Source organism: Ruditapes philippinarum, unplaced genomic scaffold, assembly GCF_026571515.1.
Source record: "Ruditapes philippinarum isolate M1 unplaced genomic scaffold, ASM2657151v2 ctg7229_1_1_1_1, whole genome shotgun sequence".
Lineage (NCBI taxonomy): Eukaryota > Metazoa > Mollusca > Bivalvia > Venerida > Veneridae > Ruditapes > Ruditapes philippinarum.
Window position 1 is genome coordinate 5,407 of NW_026862765.1, and position 21,204 is coordinate 26,610.

At 34.2% G+C, this 21,204-nt stretch overlaps 2 protein-coding genes across 2 annotated transcripts in view; both read left to right on the top strand.

The window, feature by feature from the left end:
* The first annotated feature begins 1,343 nt into the window (after nucleotides 1–1,343).
* Nucleotides 1,344–9,267, top strand: LOC132720128 (protocadherin Fat 3-like). The gene is made up of 10 exons (XM_060704158.1): nucleotides 1,344–1,430; nucleotides 1,643–1,803; nucleotides 2,314–2,438; nucleotides 3,184–3,308; nucleotides 3,689–3,757; nucleotides 4,030–4,197; nucleotides 4,809–5,052; nucleotides 5,251–5,375; nucleotides 6,714–6,797; nucleotides 9,069–9,267. Exons 1-10 carry the CDS (start codon nucleotides 1,373–1,375, stop codon nucleotides 9,245–9,247), a joined length of 1,338 nt encoding a protein of 445 aa, XP_060560141.1. The 5' UTR covers nucleotides 1,344–1,372; the 3' UTR covers nucleotides 9,248–9,267.
* A 1,646-nt stretch (nucleotides 9,268–10,913) lies between these two features.
* Nucleotides 10,914–21,204, top strand: part of LOC132720129 (neurogenic locus Notch protein-like) — a 33,014-nt gene continuing 22,723 nt past the window's right edge. Inside the window, exons 1-2 of the mRNA XM_060704159.1 lie at nucleotides 10,914–11,104; nucleotides 12,880–12,994. Coding sequence (XP_060560142.1) covers nucleotides 11,048–11,104; nucleotides 12,880–12,994 — 172 coding nt within the window. The 5' untranslated portion in view covers nucleotides 10,914–11,047. The remainder of the gene's footprint in view (nucleotides 11,105–12,879; nucleotides 12,995–21,204) is intronic.

A 21,204-nucleotide genomic window follows, 5' to 3' on the forward strand; every position in this document is an offset into this window, starting at 1 on the left:
TTCTTTACAATCAATTTCTACCAACCTTTAACTTCATCGTTAACTATTGCTTCATAAATTAGAAGAAAATGATCCGCTTTTATTGTCGGTGTATCGCCGTGAAATCAATATGGCGGTATTACGACTTCTTTTTCCCAGGATGCATCAAATCTCGGAAAATCCCGCGATAAATGATAACTTACGAGAAACGCTTTGCATCTATGCTGAATTTAACTGTGTGACGTCACAAGTTGCTTCTCCAGTCTATTCAACTCCATGATAATTCATATGTTTCAAAAATATGCATTTTATATTATATAAATGCTACTTTTTGTATTTGTATCTTCTATTTGAAAATTGAATTCAAAAATAAATAAATAAATAAATAAAATAAAATAAAAAAAAACAACTTCATCTGTACACATGAAATACCGTGTTTCAGGAACGTTTTAATAATCACCTTAATTACCGTAGGAGATTATGCCGCCTGTCAATCAAACTGGCAGGGGTCTTACAGATAAGTCAGTCGGCGATCGTTATCGCAAAATCCGCCATTTCCTTAGACAAGCTATTTGTATAATAAGACAATGGTGCAGCAAGAAAAACATTAAAATTGTATATATAACAATTTGTTTGTCTAAGGTTCTGAATGACCGGGTCACGTGAATCAGTGGGCGGAGAAATCTATTCTCTGGCGTAATGTCAATTGACATATCCGTTTAATTTGCTTGAGATATTACGTATATAAATTGTTTTAGTAATTCATAACATTTCAAAGCATTATTTGTTATCATTATAAATATCATCATGTGTATAACGATTAAAAAAACAAATTTCGTATTCAAAAATATTTGAAGACACCTGAAAACTGATTTTAGTTGGATAAATTCGGCTTAGAATGATTGCATCTTAATCCAATTCTTAATCAAGCCAAAGAAATTCTGCAATCTGCAAATCACTTAAATACCATCACCGTGTTAGATCGGATTTATTGGTGAGTGTTTATGGTTGATAGTAAAACACACACTTAAGATAAAAAAATAATTCTGCTAAGTTCAATTAAACGTGAAAATACCAAGTGGTTTGATGAAAATAAGCATAATTTTGATTCCACTATTATAGCGATCTTTGCTCTTGATGGATCTCTCAGAATGTTTTATTCCAGAAGATTTTATTCTGTTGACGTGCAATATTCTTCTATATAAATATTGTAGATAATCTGTCACAAATCTTTCAAGAAACAACCATAATGTTATTGTATTTATATTTTTTATATCAAAAAATTAATCAACTATAGCTTTATACACGTGGTATGCTTTGTTTTCTAAATAATCTCGCTTAGCAGTTGTCATACAAATTTAGCAGTTGTCATACAAATGTACTATATTTCAGGATGGCAACGCTGGTGTGTTTACTCATTGTGTTGCTAGGGGTGATGCCACATGTACATGGTTAGTATGAAAAACGACATTTTTCAAAACTGTTACTCTTGACATTTTTTTATTTACGGTATAGAATAACTTTATTCAGATAAAAAATTGCTTACAGTGCTCTATATTGTTAGTTATATTCTACTTGTTTCTTTTTTTAATTCATGTACCATTTTCAAAGCATAATTAATTAGACTACATTTTACTTATTATTTTCTTATATTATATTGAAGCCGTAGCCCCAGTTTTCACTACGCCAAATCCAGATGTCAATAATCCTTTGCATAAGCTATATTTAGACGAGGATAAGAAAGGAAATGACGTAGTTGCCACTCTTGCGGCAACAGACGCCGACACGGATGATAACTCATTGGTGTTCTCCATGGATACATCAGTAAGTTTTGCTAGTAACAAGAGGCTGAAAAGTATTCCATCTATAAATAGCTCGCATAATTTCGATCAACTTCAATACTTTCCGTTCCCCCATTTTTTATTATTTATTTTGATAAAGTTGTGAGTTCTATTCCTAAAGAAATAAGCGATTATTGAAATTATGTGCATATGGAGAGTGGCGGAATATTCCGAATTACACAAATATGTGATGAATTGCCCTGGTGCAAAAATGACCTATCATTAACTATACCTTAATATGTAAATCGCATGTCATGAATGCCTTAACGACCTTACCGGTCTGTGAAAATTAAAAAAAAAAAGTTAATTTTACATTATTAGTTTACCTGGTTATGTTATTTGGTTAATGATAATATAATTTTCTCTTGCAAACATGTTTTGCTACATTAATCAAAAACCTTATTCTTTATTCGTTCATCCTAAATCAATTTACAAGCAAATGCCGGTTATTTTTCAGTTATAAGTTTCAGTGTAATGTATTTATTAATTACAGCCAACAGCGACAAAAGACCTTTTTGAAATAAATAGTAGGACTCTTAGAGTGAAGTCAACCGTCACTGCGGGCACCTTTGATTACGAGAAAAACGGTGCTATTAAAGAATACTCAATCACTCTACAGTAAGTATTTAACAGCTACAAGCTTTGATAGATTTTACAATGTGTATTTATAACACATAATATTTATGGTCAAACCCTGGTATGTACTTCTGCCTGAAAAATGCACTACGTGAGGCGCACTGGGTGCTGCAGTGTATAGTGGGGGTCACTTGACGTCTGGAAATACTAGAAAGGGACATGTGGTGTTTTTTTCAGCTGCATTTAGTACTTACATATAACTCCTGTCGTTGTGAATGTAATATTTTGGAGGAAAACGGGGGAGGGGGTAGGTCCTCAAGAACGAGGGAAAAAATAGGTGGAATTCGAAGATTTGGTTTGATTCATTAGTTAATTTTCAAGACTAAATGTTTTTAAATAAAATTTTCCGAAAGGCCAGAAAAAACACCACTAATAGAAGAAATGGCGTCATATGATCTTTACATTATCGCTATGAATTTGAATCCAGCTAAAACATGAAAATCATGAATAAATGTCTACTACGTATTCTTTCGTTGTATTCATTGTATACCATTATGTTTATTGTACTAATGATTAAAAAACTGATCCTTGGCGTTTTGGATGTTTTTTTCCGGAATTTAATACATAGCGAATTTCAACATAAACCTCTTGACATATACATGTATTTTGACTCTAAAAATTTCACAGAAAATGTGATGTTGCGGAGAATTAAAACCCACACATATCAACACCAAATACAAGTATCTTATAAGATCATTGAAATATTGTATTTTTTTAATTATTGTAGAGTGACTGATGGTACCGACACGACCACTTTAACAACGACTATTTCTATACGAGATATTAATGAAACGCCAGTGTTTTCGGGGACGCCACCTTATGTCGTAAATGTAGCTCAGTCTGCGTCGCCAGGTTATAAATGTTTCTATAGTTATATCCAATTTTTATGTTTTTTCTGTTTTTTTTTTATAAATAAACACAAAACAACAAGTACAACAACAACAACATAAACACCAATAATTATCACATCAACAATTATAACGACAACAGCAGCATCATCATCAGCTGCAAATATACTACTTTTGTTGAGAATTTTTTTTGGTAATGTTATTCATTTATTTGTTATGCTTTCAATTATTAGAGTTTGTTTTCTTCAGAATTCCAAAATTTGAACTATAGATTACTGCTATTTACAAATCAATAAATGAATACAGTTTTTACTTGCAGATAAAGCCGAATTGCATTTATTACATGAATCACTTTGTTCATTGCTGTTTTTGTATTGATTAAAGGAACAACTGTACATAAGGTAGTCGCAACAGACCCTGACGATGGAAACACGATCACCTATGGTCTCACGGGTAGGTTGAAGAAATATATCCCGGATTTTTCTCTCGAAAAACGTTACATTTTCTTTTGGATTAGAACTGTTACATTTTATCTACATTTATGCTTATTAAACCTCACGTAAACTTTTACAGCCTAATGTAACGTCAAATGGTACTATTTCGATCTATCATCCTGGAAATGAGTATCACCCGGTCAATATCTTTTTTTCCAAGGGGCGAGTAATCAATATAGACTTTTACACAATTATTTTGTCATTTAGAATGATTTTGTAACATATTACCAGGTGCCTCACAGTTCGAAATCAATCCCACAACAGGTGTTATAAGAGTTACAAGTGGTACGGTATTTAATAAAGCAACAACCTCGCAATATTCCGTCACTGTTACGGCTACGGATAACGGGAGTCCAATTCTAGTTGCCACAGCTAAAATCAGATTCGACATTGTTATTAGTGAGTTTTTATTTATTTATTTGTTTATTTTCACTGCATGTAAAAATGCCCATTGGTAATATTCTCCGTTTTGGTATGCTTATTCATAATATTGCTGCAAAATACATCGTGGATACTGAATGAGTATCGGGGCATATATTTTTTATTCCTGTTGACGATATTTCGGAATTGGTTATAATTGGTTGATATTGATTCTGATTGTCAGATATACTTTTCATTTCCGTATTAAGTCCGGGATTATTATGAATAAGCGACAAGGTATTCCGATCGCAAGTATCAGTGATCACGTGCTTCGTTTAAAATGTTTCTGTTACTAGTATCATATTCTTAGATCATGAAAAGTTTAAGAAAATTGTATTACCCACTTTCATTCTGACCACATGTTTGTCCGTCCAATTTTATCTCGTTATGTCATCATAACCTTACAGCTAAGTCTATCATTGGTATGTCTAAAATGAAGCCCTAAACACTTCTTATATCCCGTCTGTAACTGACTTTGCTGACTTTGTTTGTTTGTTAGTTTCTCTTTTTGTTTCATATATGGGAAAATATCTTTTATTTCGGGTTATTAACATGGGTAAAATTGGTAAAAGAGACATTTGTATTTTAAGGTCCAACATTTATTCCATCAACGCCAACAACCGCCACTGTGAATGAAAACGCAGCAATAGATACATCTGTATTTACGGTGAACGTTGCCGATGGGGATACTCCGAGTGGCAGTTTGGTAATTTCTATTAAAAGCCAGACTCCAAACACACCGACTAATATGTTTAAACTGGAAAACAGAGTCTTAAAGACAAACAAAGATGCCTTTAACGCTGAAGTTCATCGAACGTATGCCATTGTATTTCGGTAAGTTATTTGTCTTACTTTTCTAGAAAGTTAACATACACTTGACTAAGTGTACGTACAAATAACTACATGTATAACTATATTATTTCTCGTTCTTTTCTTCCATCACGAATACTGTCGGATTGGTCACGTGATGCAACAATGTGATTGACTATAGTTTGTCTTTATAACTCTAATTTTATTATGAACTAATTATAGGGTTACGGATGGCACATTTACCGTAGACAGTGCAATTTTAACAGTCAATGTGAATGACTTAAATGACAACTCTCCCGTTATAACTCCTGTAAGCCCTATAACCATTCCTGAAAGCAAACCTTTAGGTGAGTATCATTTTGTTTTAATACCTTGTACAATAAAATAGCGTCAGCCAGCTGCTCACACCGGTTACTCTCTCTGATCGGTACAGTTACCACGCCCACCAAGAATGTCACATGACCTATACATAGTCATATAAAACATCTAAGTTTGTTCCATGATAACGTAGTAACAGGGGCAGGTAATCCAGAGTAACAAAGGCATAAAAGGGGAGATCACTAAGTTGAGATTGCCTCCTGATTACCCGGAGGTGCTGATTTATTAGCATGTAGAGTCCAGAGTATATGTCGACTTAGTTAGCGGCATTAGAATATAGTTGAGATGTATTGGAGACAAGACTGGGAATACTTGTTAGGTAACTGCCCTTCAGTAAGCGACTCGGGTACTTTTAAAAAAAATTGAACCAAGCAAATCGAACCAACCTAGGAAAGACAACTGCACAATCGCAACTTTTCGGCCCATTCCGTAAGTCTTCGGAAAAGGACCTCGAACACAATAGTATGAATACACAGAACAGATACGGTATTTCGGTTTGACCTACGCTTAGAAATTAAACATGTTAACAAATAGTAATTTAATTCTGGGAGTTGTTGACTTTGAAGGTTCTTTTCCAAATACAACAAGTATAAGTCTATCTAAAATAAATGAATTCATAGATATAAAAGCAAACAATTAATCATATATTTATTATTCTGGTTGTAGAAACCGAAAGTACAAAATGCCAATCCGTTGACATTTTGTCGGATTTGTTTAAAATTGGATATCAGTGTGCATTTTTAAATGAAAAATGGTTGTCAGACATATTTTCAATCATGATTGTACCGCAACAGACTTTATTTTCCTTTGGAAGTCAAATATATACATTCGTTTTACATAATCGAAGATTACACTCTCTGTTTCTGTTTACATCTGAAACCACGTGGTAGAACTACTTTCAATCCATATTAACTCCAAGGTAATTATAGGGAATAGCCGATGATGTTCCAATTGGGCAACTGCGATTATGGCTTGCGTTCAAAATTGCATGTAAATAAAAAATCTAGACCTTTTATTGCAATCATTTTGTTTCTGAAAATTTAGAGGTCTTTTGAAGACATTCACATATCTTAACATAGTGTTAGATATAGACAGGAGCTTTATTATTTTAAAAGCGTGTTTTATTATACATATTTCATTTTTGTTAAGGTTACGTTCTGTATTTAATTTTTACTGCAATGTGCTGTTGTGTGTTGTAAATATTTAAACTCTCCGGCTCAATTAAAATACAGACAGTGCTTGATTAAATAACGTGTTAAATTTATTTATGAACCATTTTAAGATCCGTTTACATGTTTTTTTTTCAGGTACAGCATCTGTGGTTGTTGACGTCGCTGCAACTGATGCCGACATTTCGTCACCCAATAATGTTTTGACTTACGCTATAGTTTGTAAGTAAACATTTCCTCATAATATAGATTTTATAATTATTTACTCATATGCATAAATTTCATATTTTTCTTAATATGATAAAACTTATTTCCCTTGCGTAGAAACTTTACATTTCCTAATAAGCAAACAAGCTTCTCAGATTTTAATAGCAATGACCAAATCGATCTCCCAAGTAATGGTATATAAAAATATTAAAACATATAATTTCAATTAACTATCAAATCAGAAAATTTCAATACTATAAGATTGAAAAAAGGAATATTTTCCGATGACCAAAATGCCAAAATTCTCATCAGATAAGTGAGTTCTTTATACGGGTTGGATATCAAATCATTAGTTTTCTTCTCATGTTTATGATATTATGATCGCTTCTCTTCATAAATGAAATAAATTATGCTAGATCAACCTAAAATTGTTTCACTATTTCTGTTGCTTATTGTATTATATTTTTTCACTTTCAAACCAGGTCGAATTCCAATGGCAACCATTGTTGTCTGACTTCCATGCATGAAGTACTACGTTCAATACAATACCGTTCCTGTAAGAAAAAGAACGGTAGCGGAACATTTAACCGATTCGCCAAGATTTACGGACAAGAAACAAGGACATGACATACAGACATGAGTCACTCACAAGATATACTGACATGGTATACGCACGGACATGATACACTGACAAGATGCACTGACAAAATGTACTGACAATGATATACGGATATGATATACGGATATGATATATGGATATGATGCACTGATATTTTACACTGACATAATATACGGACATGTGGCAAGGACATGATAAACGGATATGATATACGGACATGATACACTGACATGATACACGGACATGAAACAAGAACATGATATACAGACATGAATCACGGACATGATATACTGACATGATACAAGGACATAATACACGGACATGATATACGGATATTTAACAAGGACATAATACACGGACATGATATGCGGACATGACATACGGACACGAAACATGAACATGACATACGGACACGACATACGGACATGAAAAACGTACATGATATACGCACTTGAAACACGGTCTTAATATACGGACATGATATGCGGACATGATACACGGACAAGATAGACTGATAATGATATACGGACATAAAACACGGATATGATATCTGAACATGATACACGGGCATGATACACGGATATGATACGGACATGATATGCGGACATGATACACCGACAAGATACACGGACATGAAACACGGACAAGATACACGGACATGATACACGATATGTTACACTGACATGATTCACAGACATGATATACGGACTTGAAACACAGACGAGATACACGGACATGATACATGGACAAGATACACGGACATGAAACACGGACAAGATACACGGACATGATACACGATATGTTACACTGACATGATTCACAGACATGATATACGGACATGAAACACAGACATGATACACGGACATGATACACAGACATGATACACAGACATGATATACAGACATGAAACACAGACATGATACACTGACATGATTCACAGACATGAAACACAGACATGATACACGGACATGATACATGGACAAGATACACGGAAATGAAACACGGACAAGATACACGGACATGATACACGATATGTTACACTGACATGATTCACAGACATGATATACGGACTTGAAACACAGACGAGATACACGGACATGATACATGGACAAGATACACGGACATGAAACACGGACAAGATACACGGACATGATACACGATATGTTACACTGACATGATTCACAGACATGATATACGGACTTGAAACACAGACATGATACACGGACATGATACACGGACAAGATACACGGACATGAAACATGGACAAGATACACGGACATGATACACGATATGTTACACTGACATGGTTCACAGACATGATATACGGACTTGAAACACAGACATGATACACGGACATGATACATGGACAAGATACACGGACATGAAACACGGACAAGATACACGGACATGATACACGATATGTTACACTGACATGATTCACAGACATGATATACGGACATGAAACACAGACATGATACACGGACATGATACACAGACATGATACACAGACATGATATACGGACATGATACATGGGCATGACAAACGGACATGATATGCACACCATCGTTTAGTAAATTAACGTCAAAGAAACGTATTTTTAGTTTGTCAATTTCATTGATTCAATTTAATATAAAAGTAGTTTTAAAATCATTCGTACCTGTTTTAGCTGGAAACACCGCTACAACATTTGGTATTATTGCATCAACTGGAGTGATATATCTCCTCAAGGCACCATTGTCATCACGTTATACGTTGAAGGTCAGGGTGTCAGACGGGGCGACACCGCCATTGTCCAGTGAAATTGACATTGTTGTAAATGTAAATGGAAGTGAGTATTCTAGTTAAAGGACGTAAAGTAAATTAATAAATTAAGTTAACGAAGTAATAATAATGGTGTTGCAAAAAACCCCAAAGAAACCGACAATGATTTTCAGTTTATTAAAATAGATACAAAAAATGTTATTATTTTACTAAAATCTTAAAGCTACAGACTCACTGACATCCCGGCAGAGCCCCGGTTGACGTCAGGGTGATCCGGGAACGACCGGGGTACATCCGTTACTCTGCCGGCAACGTCCAGGATGATCCGGGAATATCAGGCATTCGACCCCGGATGGAATAAAATATTTAATATCACTGGGGTGGTCCGGGATGATCCAAGAAGTAAAGCTTTGCCGGCTTCATCCTTAGCTCTGCCGGGAACGACCGGGATTACACTGGGGAAGCACCCTTGCTCTGCCGGCACAAACCGGGGTTGATTCGGGGTATAATATAGCCGGAAGAGCTACGGTAGAGCCCATTTGAATGCCGACAGAGCCCCGGTGAATGCCGGCAGAGCCCAGGATGATGCCGGCAGAGCCCCGAGGATGACGATGGAGCTTACGGTTGATCCCGTTAGAGCCCCGGCAGAGCCCGGTTCATTTCAAAAGAATCACGACAATTTGCGATGATTGCACTTGTTTGTATTAAAACCCTTCCAATTTCCCTTCTATCCAGTCTTGCATTAATTTTTTTCAGAAAATCATCATGAATTACTGTTCTGGGACAAAAGATATTATATTAAATAAAAATTATGTATCAATGTAATCATTTTTGCGCGTTTTCAATCCCCCGGGGTTGTACCGGGGCTCTGCCTGGATCGTCCTGGGCTCTGCCGGGGCTCTGCCTGGATCGACCGGGGCTCTGCCTTGGTCAAACGGGGCTCTTCTGGCGTCATTCGGGAACGACTGAGGAAGCACCGGCATGAACCGTAGCTTCACCTGGGCTCTGCCTTGATGGTCCGGAGCGCATCCTGGGTGGTAAGTTGGGAATTACCGTAGTGCTGCCGGGGTTAGTGTGACTGCAACAATAATTTCACCCCGGATCGTCCCGGATCATCCCGGTAACTTACCGGGGTGGTCCTGGACTCTGCCGGGAGTAAGTGAGACCGCAGCTTTACTTGTCAGGTACCGAAGTAATAAAAAAATGATAAGATGTCATTTTGTTTGCCACCAAATTTGACTGTATAGTTTGCAATACCAATTCTTATACCCGAGTGAGATATATACATATACAAAAGATTTCCATCATTTGCTTCAAATTTTATTTTTTAGTCTATATGAGCCTTGAGAAAATTTTATACCGGATTTTAGAGTATATTTGCGTGCAAAACAGACCAGTCAAAGAAACAATTTTAGATAGCAAAGGCGAGCGGAATTAGAAGTGGTTCGAATAAGTTACAAGGTTTCTTTCAAAAATGAGAAAGAAAAAACTAGAAGAAAGCCCTTTGCAGTTGGTCATTTTAGTGATAAAACTTATTTGGTTTTAATGTATAAATTCATACTCCTGCACATGCGCAACAGGATATAGTGGAACTACTTGCCAAACAAGTAAGTATTCTAAGTGGTGTGTTTATCATTTTAATTAAATTCTCTTTTCAGTCCAACACAAAATAATGAGATTGCGTACTACTGTAACTTATGAATATAAGTTATTTCTTTCACATGAAAAACATAAAATATCAACATTTACCTTTGACCTCTGTTTCGTCTAGTTTGTACGGATAATAAGTACGGAAGCGGCTGCTCCCAAACATGCAACTGTAACGCATCCAGACTGGTTGAAAATGTTGGAACTCAAACCTGTAACCACAAAACAGGTTACTGCATGTGTAATTCAAAATGGACTGGTCCAGCATGTGAAACGGATGTTGACGAATGCACGGTAAGATTTGTCTTAACCCATAACATACTTGAACCGAATACCCGTGCAGTCTTGTAGCTGGTTGCTCATTTTATTATCATTAAATTTATTATTATTATTATTATTATTATTATTATTATTATTATTATTATTATCAATATTGTTATTACATTTTGTATTATTGTTATCATCCTTATCATCATCATCATAATTATAATTATTATTATTTTGTAATTGAAGTCCCTAAACATTTGAATGGGTTTTACCACATTCAAAGCAGAGCTAATCCATTAAGTTAAAATGAGCAGGTGACGGTTTAATACAACGCAATTATAGATTGCAACTATAATCACAAGTACATTTTTCTAAGATACCATAAAACGATTTGTCATTTACTAATAATTTAATAGATATATATTGACAGTTTTAACTTGTATATTTTTCTTTGGTTCTTTATGTTCTACTTATATAAAGGATGAATAATTGAATATTGTGGCCACGCAAAGTTAGTAAACTAGCCCTCTTCTCCTATGTGCTGTATTTTAAAGAGTACATGCTAAGTTTACTAACTCTAAAACTGTTAAGGTATTAGGACCCTAATGGGCACTATCAGGAACTAAAAAATTGACATCATAAGTCAGATGTATACCTTAAAGTACACCTGTATGCAAAATTTAAACAAAGTTTACCGTACGGAAATCAAGTTATGGCCACTTTTCTGAACTCAAGCTAGGATGTTATGAGGGCCCTTTTTTAGAAAGTAGGAACCTTTAAATAATCTGCAATAACATTCTAATGAAAAATGTTTTCCCATTAATTTTTGGTAAGAAACAAATAGTACCATTTAGCTAACAATCCAAATAAGCAAAATTATGGTTTCTACTTAAAATTTATGAAATCTGTATAAAAATGTTACCATACCCCACCCATTTTTACCACGTGTCTGACCATTTTTCTACTTAGGGAGCCTAATTTAAAAAATTCTTAAAATTTACCCAAATGAGTGCCTGTTTTCAAAGTTTCCCTAAATTTTTAAAAAAGTATATTGGTTTATCTTGTAAAATATGAAATACTTTTACCGTCTAGTTTTGATTATATTACACTTTGAAAATATCAGGTACCATATTTATTACTAGATTTAGCATAATTTAGCCAATAAATACCTATATAAATTAAAAAATCAAAATTAAAAACTTTTTTTCTTTCCAAATGGGACATGAGAGATACATAAATAATGTTAAAAGAAAAAAAAGAAAGAAAAAAAAAGTTCTGAGGATTGAACCCATGGCCCTCATTTTCAATGTAGTTAACAGTTGTTCTAGCCTATTTGAATACTCTTCAAAGCGGAGGTAATGCATTAGGGTGCTAATACCTTAAGTTAATGTTATGTTCATGTGAACACAGGTTTATTCGAAGTTTAACAAAACTCATTAAAGTTTTAATTTTTCTAAATATTTTTTTTATTGCATGGTATGACATAAACGTGCCACATTGAAGGTTCCATGATAACCGCCGAATGAACACATCTGCGGATGTTTTTAAATTTAAAATTTAACCATTTTTATGTTTGAATGTTGAATTCTGCTTAAGCCGGTGCTAGGTGGCGTTGACGGTAGCTTGCAATAACCACAACCGTCAATGAAAAGGCTCAATCAAACCGAGCCTGCAACATTTTCAATTTCGCCGTGTTGGGCTTTCTTTAGGGATTCTGTTTTTCTCTATTTTTTTAGTTTGCTGACTTGCTATTTTCTAACCTTAATAATTGTTTTATAAAAATAATTTGTTGTCATTTTAAGGATACTACCATTTGCAACAGTACCCCAAACAAGGTTTGTGAAAATACCTTAGACGGCTATTATTGTACATGCAAAGTGGGGTACACAGAAAATACGGACAAAACCTGCAGAGCAAGTAAGTTTATTGTTCTTGTTGTTGCTGTTGTTTATACCTAACATACAGTTGTTAAAGTAGTATTATTTTATTGAGTGATGAATCCGAGTCACTAGAGATGATATTGTATTTTTTATAAACCGTCAAAACTTTCCATTAATGGTTTAAGTCAAGGCGAGTTCCTTTTCTCACTGTTAAATAAACACTTCTCTTGGCGTTGGCGTTGGCGTCACACCTTGGTTAAGTTTTTCGTACCACCCCACTTTATTTCAGAAGTATTACAAGTATGGCTTTGAAACTTACCATACTTGTTCACCATCATAACCTCCATCTACAGACAAGAGTACATAACTCTGTCAAGGTTTTTGACAGAATTATGGCCCTTTTTTGACTTAGAAAGTGTATTGAGCTTGGTTAAGTTTTTTGTACCACCTCACTTTATTTCAAAACCATTGGAGGTATTGCTTTGAAACTGACCATACTTGTTTACCATCACGACCTTCATCAACAGACAAGAGGACATAACTCTGTCAAGGTTTTTGACAGAATTATGCCCCTTTTTGACTTAGAAAATACATTGAATATGGGTAAAATCCACTTATTGCCTTAACCCTTTGAGATATTGCTTTGAAACTTTTAATGCTATTTCACATCATTACCCCCATCTGTACGCAAGAGAAGGTAACTCTGTCAAGGATTTGTTTTAAAAATTAAGGCCTTTTATCGACTTAGAATCTTGGTTAAGTTTTTAGTACCAGTCCACTTTTTGACTGAACTGTTTGAGATATTAATTTGAAAGTTGGAATACTTGTTTACAATCATGATTCCCAAACATGTCCAGGAGAAGGTAATTCTGTCAAAGATTTTATTTGAATTATGGCCCTTAACTGTCAATGTTTTGTATTATAGGCAAGCACTAAAAAACTTAAAAAATCTAAAAAAATTCATTCCTATCCACTTGTTCACTTTACCATAAATTATGTCATATAAACATTGCTGTAATATTCAAGGGTATCAAACAACTAGTTATTTTTCTCTTTTTGTACTTGAAATTAAAATCAGTAGTATATGCATATTTCACATTTTATCTCGCCTATTTGATTGGTGGACAAGTGACCAGCTACGGACAGAACACATAGCTGTAAGTATATTTTCTCGCACTTTCTACTTTAGTCTTCAAATCATATAATTAATACTTTACAAACACATTATTATTTATTTATATTTATACTAGATTTAGGTTGTCAGTCTCTCCATGTATTCATGACATTTTGTAAATGCTAAATCTCAAAAAACTAATAAATACCATACCTAGTACTTATGCCTTCCATAACTACTTCCATACATTTTGGCTATGGTAACACTAAACATTTTTCTTATTTTACTTCTTAGAAGTAGATCTTAAAATGTGTAGTGTTAAAGGAATTTGTCACACTCCTTGCCTACCACAGTGACTTAGGGTATCCTTGTTTATAAAATGCAATTATATATAAATTTTTACTATATTTGGTGTTTTATAAAATTGTGCCCATAATATAAATGCACATCACTTATACATGGTATTTTCTATTTGCAGAACTACAATGGATCTCATTAAAAAGCAAATGGAACAGTTAAGCTCCCATGAGCTTCAAATGTTGGGGATATGCCATAAGTTAAATAATCTAAGAGGAGCGGGGGAAGCATCTACTGATCTCCAGACCCTTGCCAGGAAAAACAAGGCATCGATGTCTTCTTTAAAAACAAAATTGGATCTATTTTACAAAAAAATGGAAACTTTAGAAAAAGAGAATGCTTCTTTAAAAAAGGAACTAGAAAAAGAAAAGAAAATCAATGGTCACTTGAGATTAAAAGTAACAAACGATACCAAAAAAATTAAAGAGCAAGAAATTCAGATATCTACAAAAAATTCACAACTAGCCAATATAGATTTGAACACAGTAAGCCAAGAAGACATCTTTTCAGAATTCATGAATGAAGAAGACTTTAGCGGTGGCGCATGTGGCACTAACAATGATCTTCTTCAACAAAAACCTTCCTGTGAGGATGAGAACTCTATTACGCAGGAAGAAACACCAAAGAAAAAACAGAAGAACATTTAAAGAATTTTCAAACTGTACCACTTTTCATATTTAGGTTCCTCAAGAAGCTTGTTGATATTGCCTAAACAATACAATAAACAATATGTAAAAAATTATTTAAAAACAGTTAAATTTATTCCTTTTATAATCTTATAAAAAATTCTAAACCATAGAATTATACTGTGAAATAAAAATATATGAAAAAAAATTTCAGATACCTATCCACACAGTATGTAAGTAAGTTGTTTTATTAAATATGTTCAATTTACACATCACATGTAACTAATTGAAAATTTTGTATTTATTTCAGACTCACTTAAATAATTTTCAATTCTAATACATCAGTTGCTTCCTGATTTCAGATGGCAATTGCCTCATTTTCATACTTAATAATAACAAAAGATGAATATGGACACAGCACAAAATTCACTATAAATCAAAATTAAACACAAATGTACTAAACCTGGGCTATGGTTATACTAATATGCATATTGTTTATTGTACATCTATAACAAGTTACTTTGAGAACCTAATTCCAAGGAAGACACTTTAAAGACTCTTTAATTGTTTTTCTGTTTATTCAAAATACGCAACTGAAGACTTTGAAGATGTATAGAAGCTTCACCACTCCTCTTGAATTATTCAATTTATGACAGATTCCCAACATCTGTACTTCATGCAAGCTGAATTGTTCAATTTGTATTTTTATCAGATCCATTGTAGTTCTACAAATACAAAATATCTTATATAAATGATAAAATATGATCCCTTTAAAAGTGACGAAATGGGGCCCAAAAGGGAACCTTTTTTAATGAAATCGGTTTTGCCCCATCATAAAAAAGCTTTTTTCTTTAAAAGCCTTTTTTCATATACAAAAATCTTTCCTTTCAAGCTTTTAAAACTTTTTTTTTCTTTTTAAAGGTTATATTTAACACCTTTTGGGGGAAAAAAAAAGGAAAGCACCCCATCTACAAGGGCCCAACTTTAACCCAAGTGTAACAGTTGTGGAAAAGACTTAAAAGACCCCGACAGTCTAATTAAACAAACATGTCTCCCCTGAAAAAGTTGGGGGAAAGGCTTACTTAAATCAAGTAAAAAAGATTTGAAAAACTATTGAAATTGGGCAAAAAATTTTCCTCCTGTAGAACTGAAAAAAAATCTTTTAAACCCTTTCCAAAATTTAAACAAACACAAATGCACATTTTGCCACAGATGCAGGACAATATTTAGTACGTATCAAAAACTGGACTTGCATAAGTGTTCTGCTGCAAACAGTAATCAAAACAGTCCTGAAAGTGAAAACCTACAAGTTACTTACTTACAGTCTACTCCCGACAAAAACCCAACCGAAAAGAATACAGTTATAAACAAACTACAAGATGCTTCAGATAGTAGCACACACACTGATGATAGGACTTCACCACTTGAAGCTTGTATCATAACACAACATGAAGAAATACAACTATACTTTAATCCTATAAGAGCAAATTGGCAGAGGAGGTGTTGCTCCAATTTAAATTTAAGAGGTCAAATCACTTTTGAAAACAACAATGTAACATGCAAATTAGATGCACCATCGAAATTTAAACATATTATTGGAGATGGCAACTGCTTTTTCAGATGTATATCGTATGTTGTTACAGGATCTGAAGAAAATTACCATCAATTTAGAACCATGTTAGTCCAACACATGATCAGATATGCAATTTTGTGCAAACCAATTCTAGACAACAACATCACTGCAAGACAGTATTTGCAAAATTCTAAAATGGCTGAAAATAAAACTTGGGCAACGCATATAGAAATCTTTCTTATGGCTCATCTTCTGAAAACAAATATATTTGTATACACCAATGTAAGTGAATCAACATATCAGTGGTTGAAACACTCTCCAACTTTCTTAGATAGAACTATATCTGTGTGCCAACAAAGTATTTACCTTAACCATAGAAATGGCAACCATTACGAGGTGGTTTTACATGTTGCCAATACTCGCATTCCAGAGCTCTACAAGCATGAAACAATATTTAAAGAATTGCAAAATCAAACTCTTAAAGCAAAGGAACAGCTCAGAAACAGGGATCAACATGGTTCTAACTTCCAAAAGCCAAATGTTATCGGAGCGAATAAAAAGCAAAAAGATCAATTAAGAAAACAGAATTGGAGGAGTGTCGTTGAAAATCGGCTTGCAGAAAATAAACGGAAAAGAGAGGATTCAGTAAATAAAGAGAATGAGAAAATCAAAATGAGACAAAAACGATTATCTACAGAAGTCAGGGAATCTGAAAATAGAAAGAAAAAGGAAGACCCTCGTAACAGAGAAAAGCAGAAAATATTGATGAAACAAAAACGATTATCTACAGAAGTCAGGGAATCTGAAAATAGAAAGAAAAAGGAAGACCCTCGTAACAGAGAAAAGCAGAAAATATTGATGAAACAAAAACGATTATCTACAGAAGTCAGGGAATCTGAAAATAGAAAGAAAAAGGAAGACCCTCGTAACAGAGAAAAGGAGAAAATATTAAAGAAACAAATACGACTATCATCAGAAATTAAAGAATCGGAAAATAAAAGAAAAAGGGAAAACCCTGACAATAGACACAATGAGAAATTATTAAAAAGACAGAAACGCACATCTTCAGAAGTAAGAGACACTGAAAATAAGAAAAAAAGAACAGACGTTACAAATAGATATAAAGAAAAAGAACATAAACAACTTGTACGTTCAGATGATAATCATAAACAAATTGAAAATGACAAAAAGAAAGCTAAAAAGACCATCACAGATACAAAATCTTTAATCAAAACATTTCATGAATCAATTGAAAAAGGCCCTACTTATATATGCACATGCTGTAATCAAATGTGGTACAGACAGAGTGTTCAAAAAGCAACTGGGCTCCACATTGCAGACCTTCACTTCAAACACAAAGTCTTCACAGGAAAAAAAAGTGCTGAAAATTTAGAATGGATCTGCCATACATGTGTTTCCTACATAAAGAAAAGAAAATTGCCACCTTTAGCTACACACAATTTGGTGTTTTTTCCAAAAACCAGACTGTTTAGATTTGGACACCATCTAGAAAAGAACGGCTTATATCACCTCGTATTCCTTTCATGCCAGTTGAGAGAGTTACCCCGAGTGGAAAGGACAGATTAGGCATCAATGGAAATATTGTGAATGTTTTTTTTTTTTTTTTTTTTTTTTTTTTTTTTTACCAACCAAATATCAATTTTCAACTGTTTGTAAATTACCAAGAACACAGTCAGATGACATGGTGCTATTCCTCTACAGTTAAAACGGAAAGCCTGTCTTTTACACAATCATGTCAACATGGAAATGATACGTCCTAAACAAGAATCAAACAGGCCTCTCAACTTTTGCATATCTACTAGGCAATTATACAGGATAAAAGGGAAAAATTAAAATATAAATGGAATCCTGGATCCTGATTCAAAATTTTACAAAAAAATTCAAACAGGGGAAAGATTGCCCCTCATTAAAGATTAAAAAATGATGCCCAAAACACACCTCCCTCTACAGAAAAAAGATGAGTAAAATGCTGAAGATAGGATGGGAGAAAAAACCAGTTGAAGTTTCAAGCTGTAAAAAAAATTCGGGTACAAAATGATAAAACCAATTAATTTATCGTCAAATGCAAGAAAGAAATTAGCATTTTGGGGCCAGCTAAAGGGAAAAATTCCCCTGGTCAACATTTTTCCTAGAAAAAATTTTGCCAGAAAAACCCTTTTCTTTTCCAAAAAATTTTTTTGGGAAAAACAACCAAATAACAGTTCCCGTGAAGTTTTTTTTTTCCTTTACTCAGACATCTGAAAATCAAAAATTAAAAGACCATAAATCGGGGGTTTCTTAAAAATTTTCCTAAATTTTATTCTTTTTAAAAAAAGTAAAAAGAAGTTAAAGGCACAGCATTTTTCCCCGACAAAGCCCCCCTTATGCCTTTTCAAAAAAAACCTAAAAACAATGCCCGTTTTTACAGCGGGAAAAAATTTCATAAAAAAAACAAAAAAAAGTCGGAAAAAAATGTTTCAAATAGATAAAAGGGCAAACAAAAAGTTTTTTAAAGGGACCTCAGAGGCCTCAAAACCAAAATTGGGAAAAAAAAAGAAAAAATCTTTTTGAAAAATGTTACGATGTTTGGGAAATTCCTACATGGTTTCCCCTCTTTCTCGTCAGCTGAATTTCCAGGGGTTTTAAACCCCTGTTCCCGTTTTCCTGTCTCAAAAACTTCAAGGGAAAAGGGACACTGTCAATTGATGAGCTAAATAACATGAAACTGGTTTGACAAATGTCAATTAATCAGACAGGACCCAGTAACATGTGCAAGACATTTCAAGCATCAAGTTGACAAGCTTATTAATGAATTCCTTCTAAGTTCCAACAGCCCTATTGGAAAGGTAACAGACTACTTTTACAAAGTAGAATTTTCAAATGCGAGGGTCACCGCATATTCATATGCTTATTTGGGGTTGAAGACTCACCAAAAAATTAGAAGACAACTGTGGAAAATTTTGTCGGATGTCATAACTTTCGTGGATCAGAATGTTACAGCTTCCAAAGATCCAGAAATAGACGACCTCGTTAAAATGCAAAAGAGCATGCTCACAGCAGAACCTGTAGAAAAAAGGACAAAGAAATCTGCAGATTTGGTTTTCCACTACCCCCATTACCAGAAACCTCGTATATTGACTCCCTTAGATACTGATGATCAGGATGCTGAAAAACACAAAACAAATTGGAAGAGCATTTTCAACTACCTAAATAAAAAACAAAGGAAAGACCTCACAATGGAATTCAACACATTTCTTGATAAACTGCAGTTAAGCTATGATGATTATATCTTTGCTATCAGATCGTCCATTTCTGGAAAAAAGGTATTTTTACAGAGAACTGTCAGTGAATCTCGTGTCAACAGCTACAGTAAAACACTGCTACAATGCTGGAGAGCAAATATGGACTTGCAGTTTGTTCTTGACCCATATGCATGTGCCATGTATATTGTAACGTACATAGCTAAGAGCCAAAGAGGTATGAGCAATCTTCTTTATGCTGCCACCAAGGAGGCACGTGAAGGAAACATGGACTTGAGGAAGCAAGTGAGATCTATTGGTCACCAATTTCTCACTCATGTAGAGATATCAGCTCAAGAAGCAGTTTACTACATACTTCAAATGCCTCTGAAAAAGTCATCCAGAGATGTTGTGTTTATCAATACTGCTCCACCAGAAGAAAGAACGGGTCTGTTAAAATCAATGAAAGTGATTAAAGAACTTCCAGATGATTGCTCAGATATTCAAACAGTCAGTATTCACCAGAGGTATGCATCAAGACCAAAGTCACTGCATAATGTTTGTTTAGCAGACTTTGCATCAAAGTATAGAGTATGTTACTCAACAAAGAAAACACATTGTCCAGAAACTGATGACAGTGAAGATTACGACAATGACACAGAACAGATAACATACAGATTTGGCAATGTCACCATGAAGAAACGAACAAGACCTGTCTGCATTCGATATGTAAGATACCAAGAAGCTTTAGATCAAGAAAATTACTTTCGAGAAATACTTCTTTTATTTTACCCATGGACTAATGAATCTGATTTAATGGGCAAAAGTGAAACATTCACAGAGCACTACAAGGTAATATCAAAACAGTTTGACATTAAATCCACAATGGACGCGTATAATCACAAATTTCCGCTCTTGGATCAAGCAATTTTGGATGCTGAAAATACAACAGAGGAAGCAATGCATGAAAAGTGGAATGAATATGCTCCTTCTGCGTGTAAAGAGGACAACCAAAATGAAGATACTAATATGTCATCAAATGTGTTTGCAGAACTTGTTCCTCCAGATTTGAGAGTATCTGATGCAGATTCTACAGGCCAAGAAATCAATACATGTGGGACACTCAACCACTATATGAAAGATGAAGACTACTTGAAGCTTATCAGATCATTGAATGTGCAACAACAGCACTATTTTCTGCATATTCTAAACCACTTCAAGACTTCAGAAGAGCCTCTGTACCAGTTTTTAACTGGTGGAGCTGGAGTAGGAAAATCTGTGTTAGTTAAAGCCATTTATCAAGCTTTGACTCGTTTTTTCAATTCGAGACCTGGAGCA

Coding starts and splice junctions, on each gene's coding strand:
- LOC132720128 (XM_060704158.1), top strand. CDS start 1,373: ATGGCAACGCTGGTGTGTTTACTCATTGTGTTGCTAGGGGTGATGCCA. Junction 2,439..3,183: donor GAATACTCAATCACTCTACA/GTAAGTATTTAA, acceptor TAATTATTGTAG/AGTGACTGATGGTACCGACA. Junction 6,798..9,068: donor TTTGACTTACGCTATAGTTT/GTAAGTAAACAT, acceptor TACCTGTTTTAG/CTGGAAACACCGCTACAACA.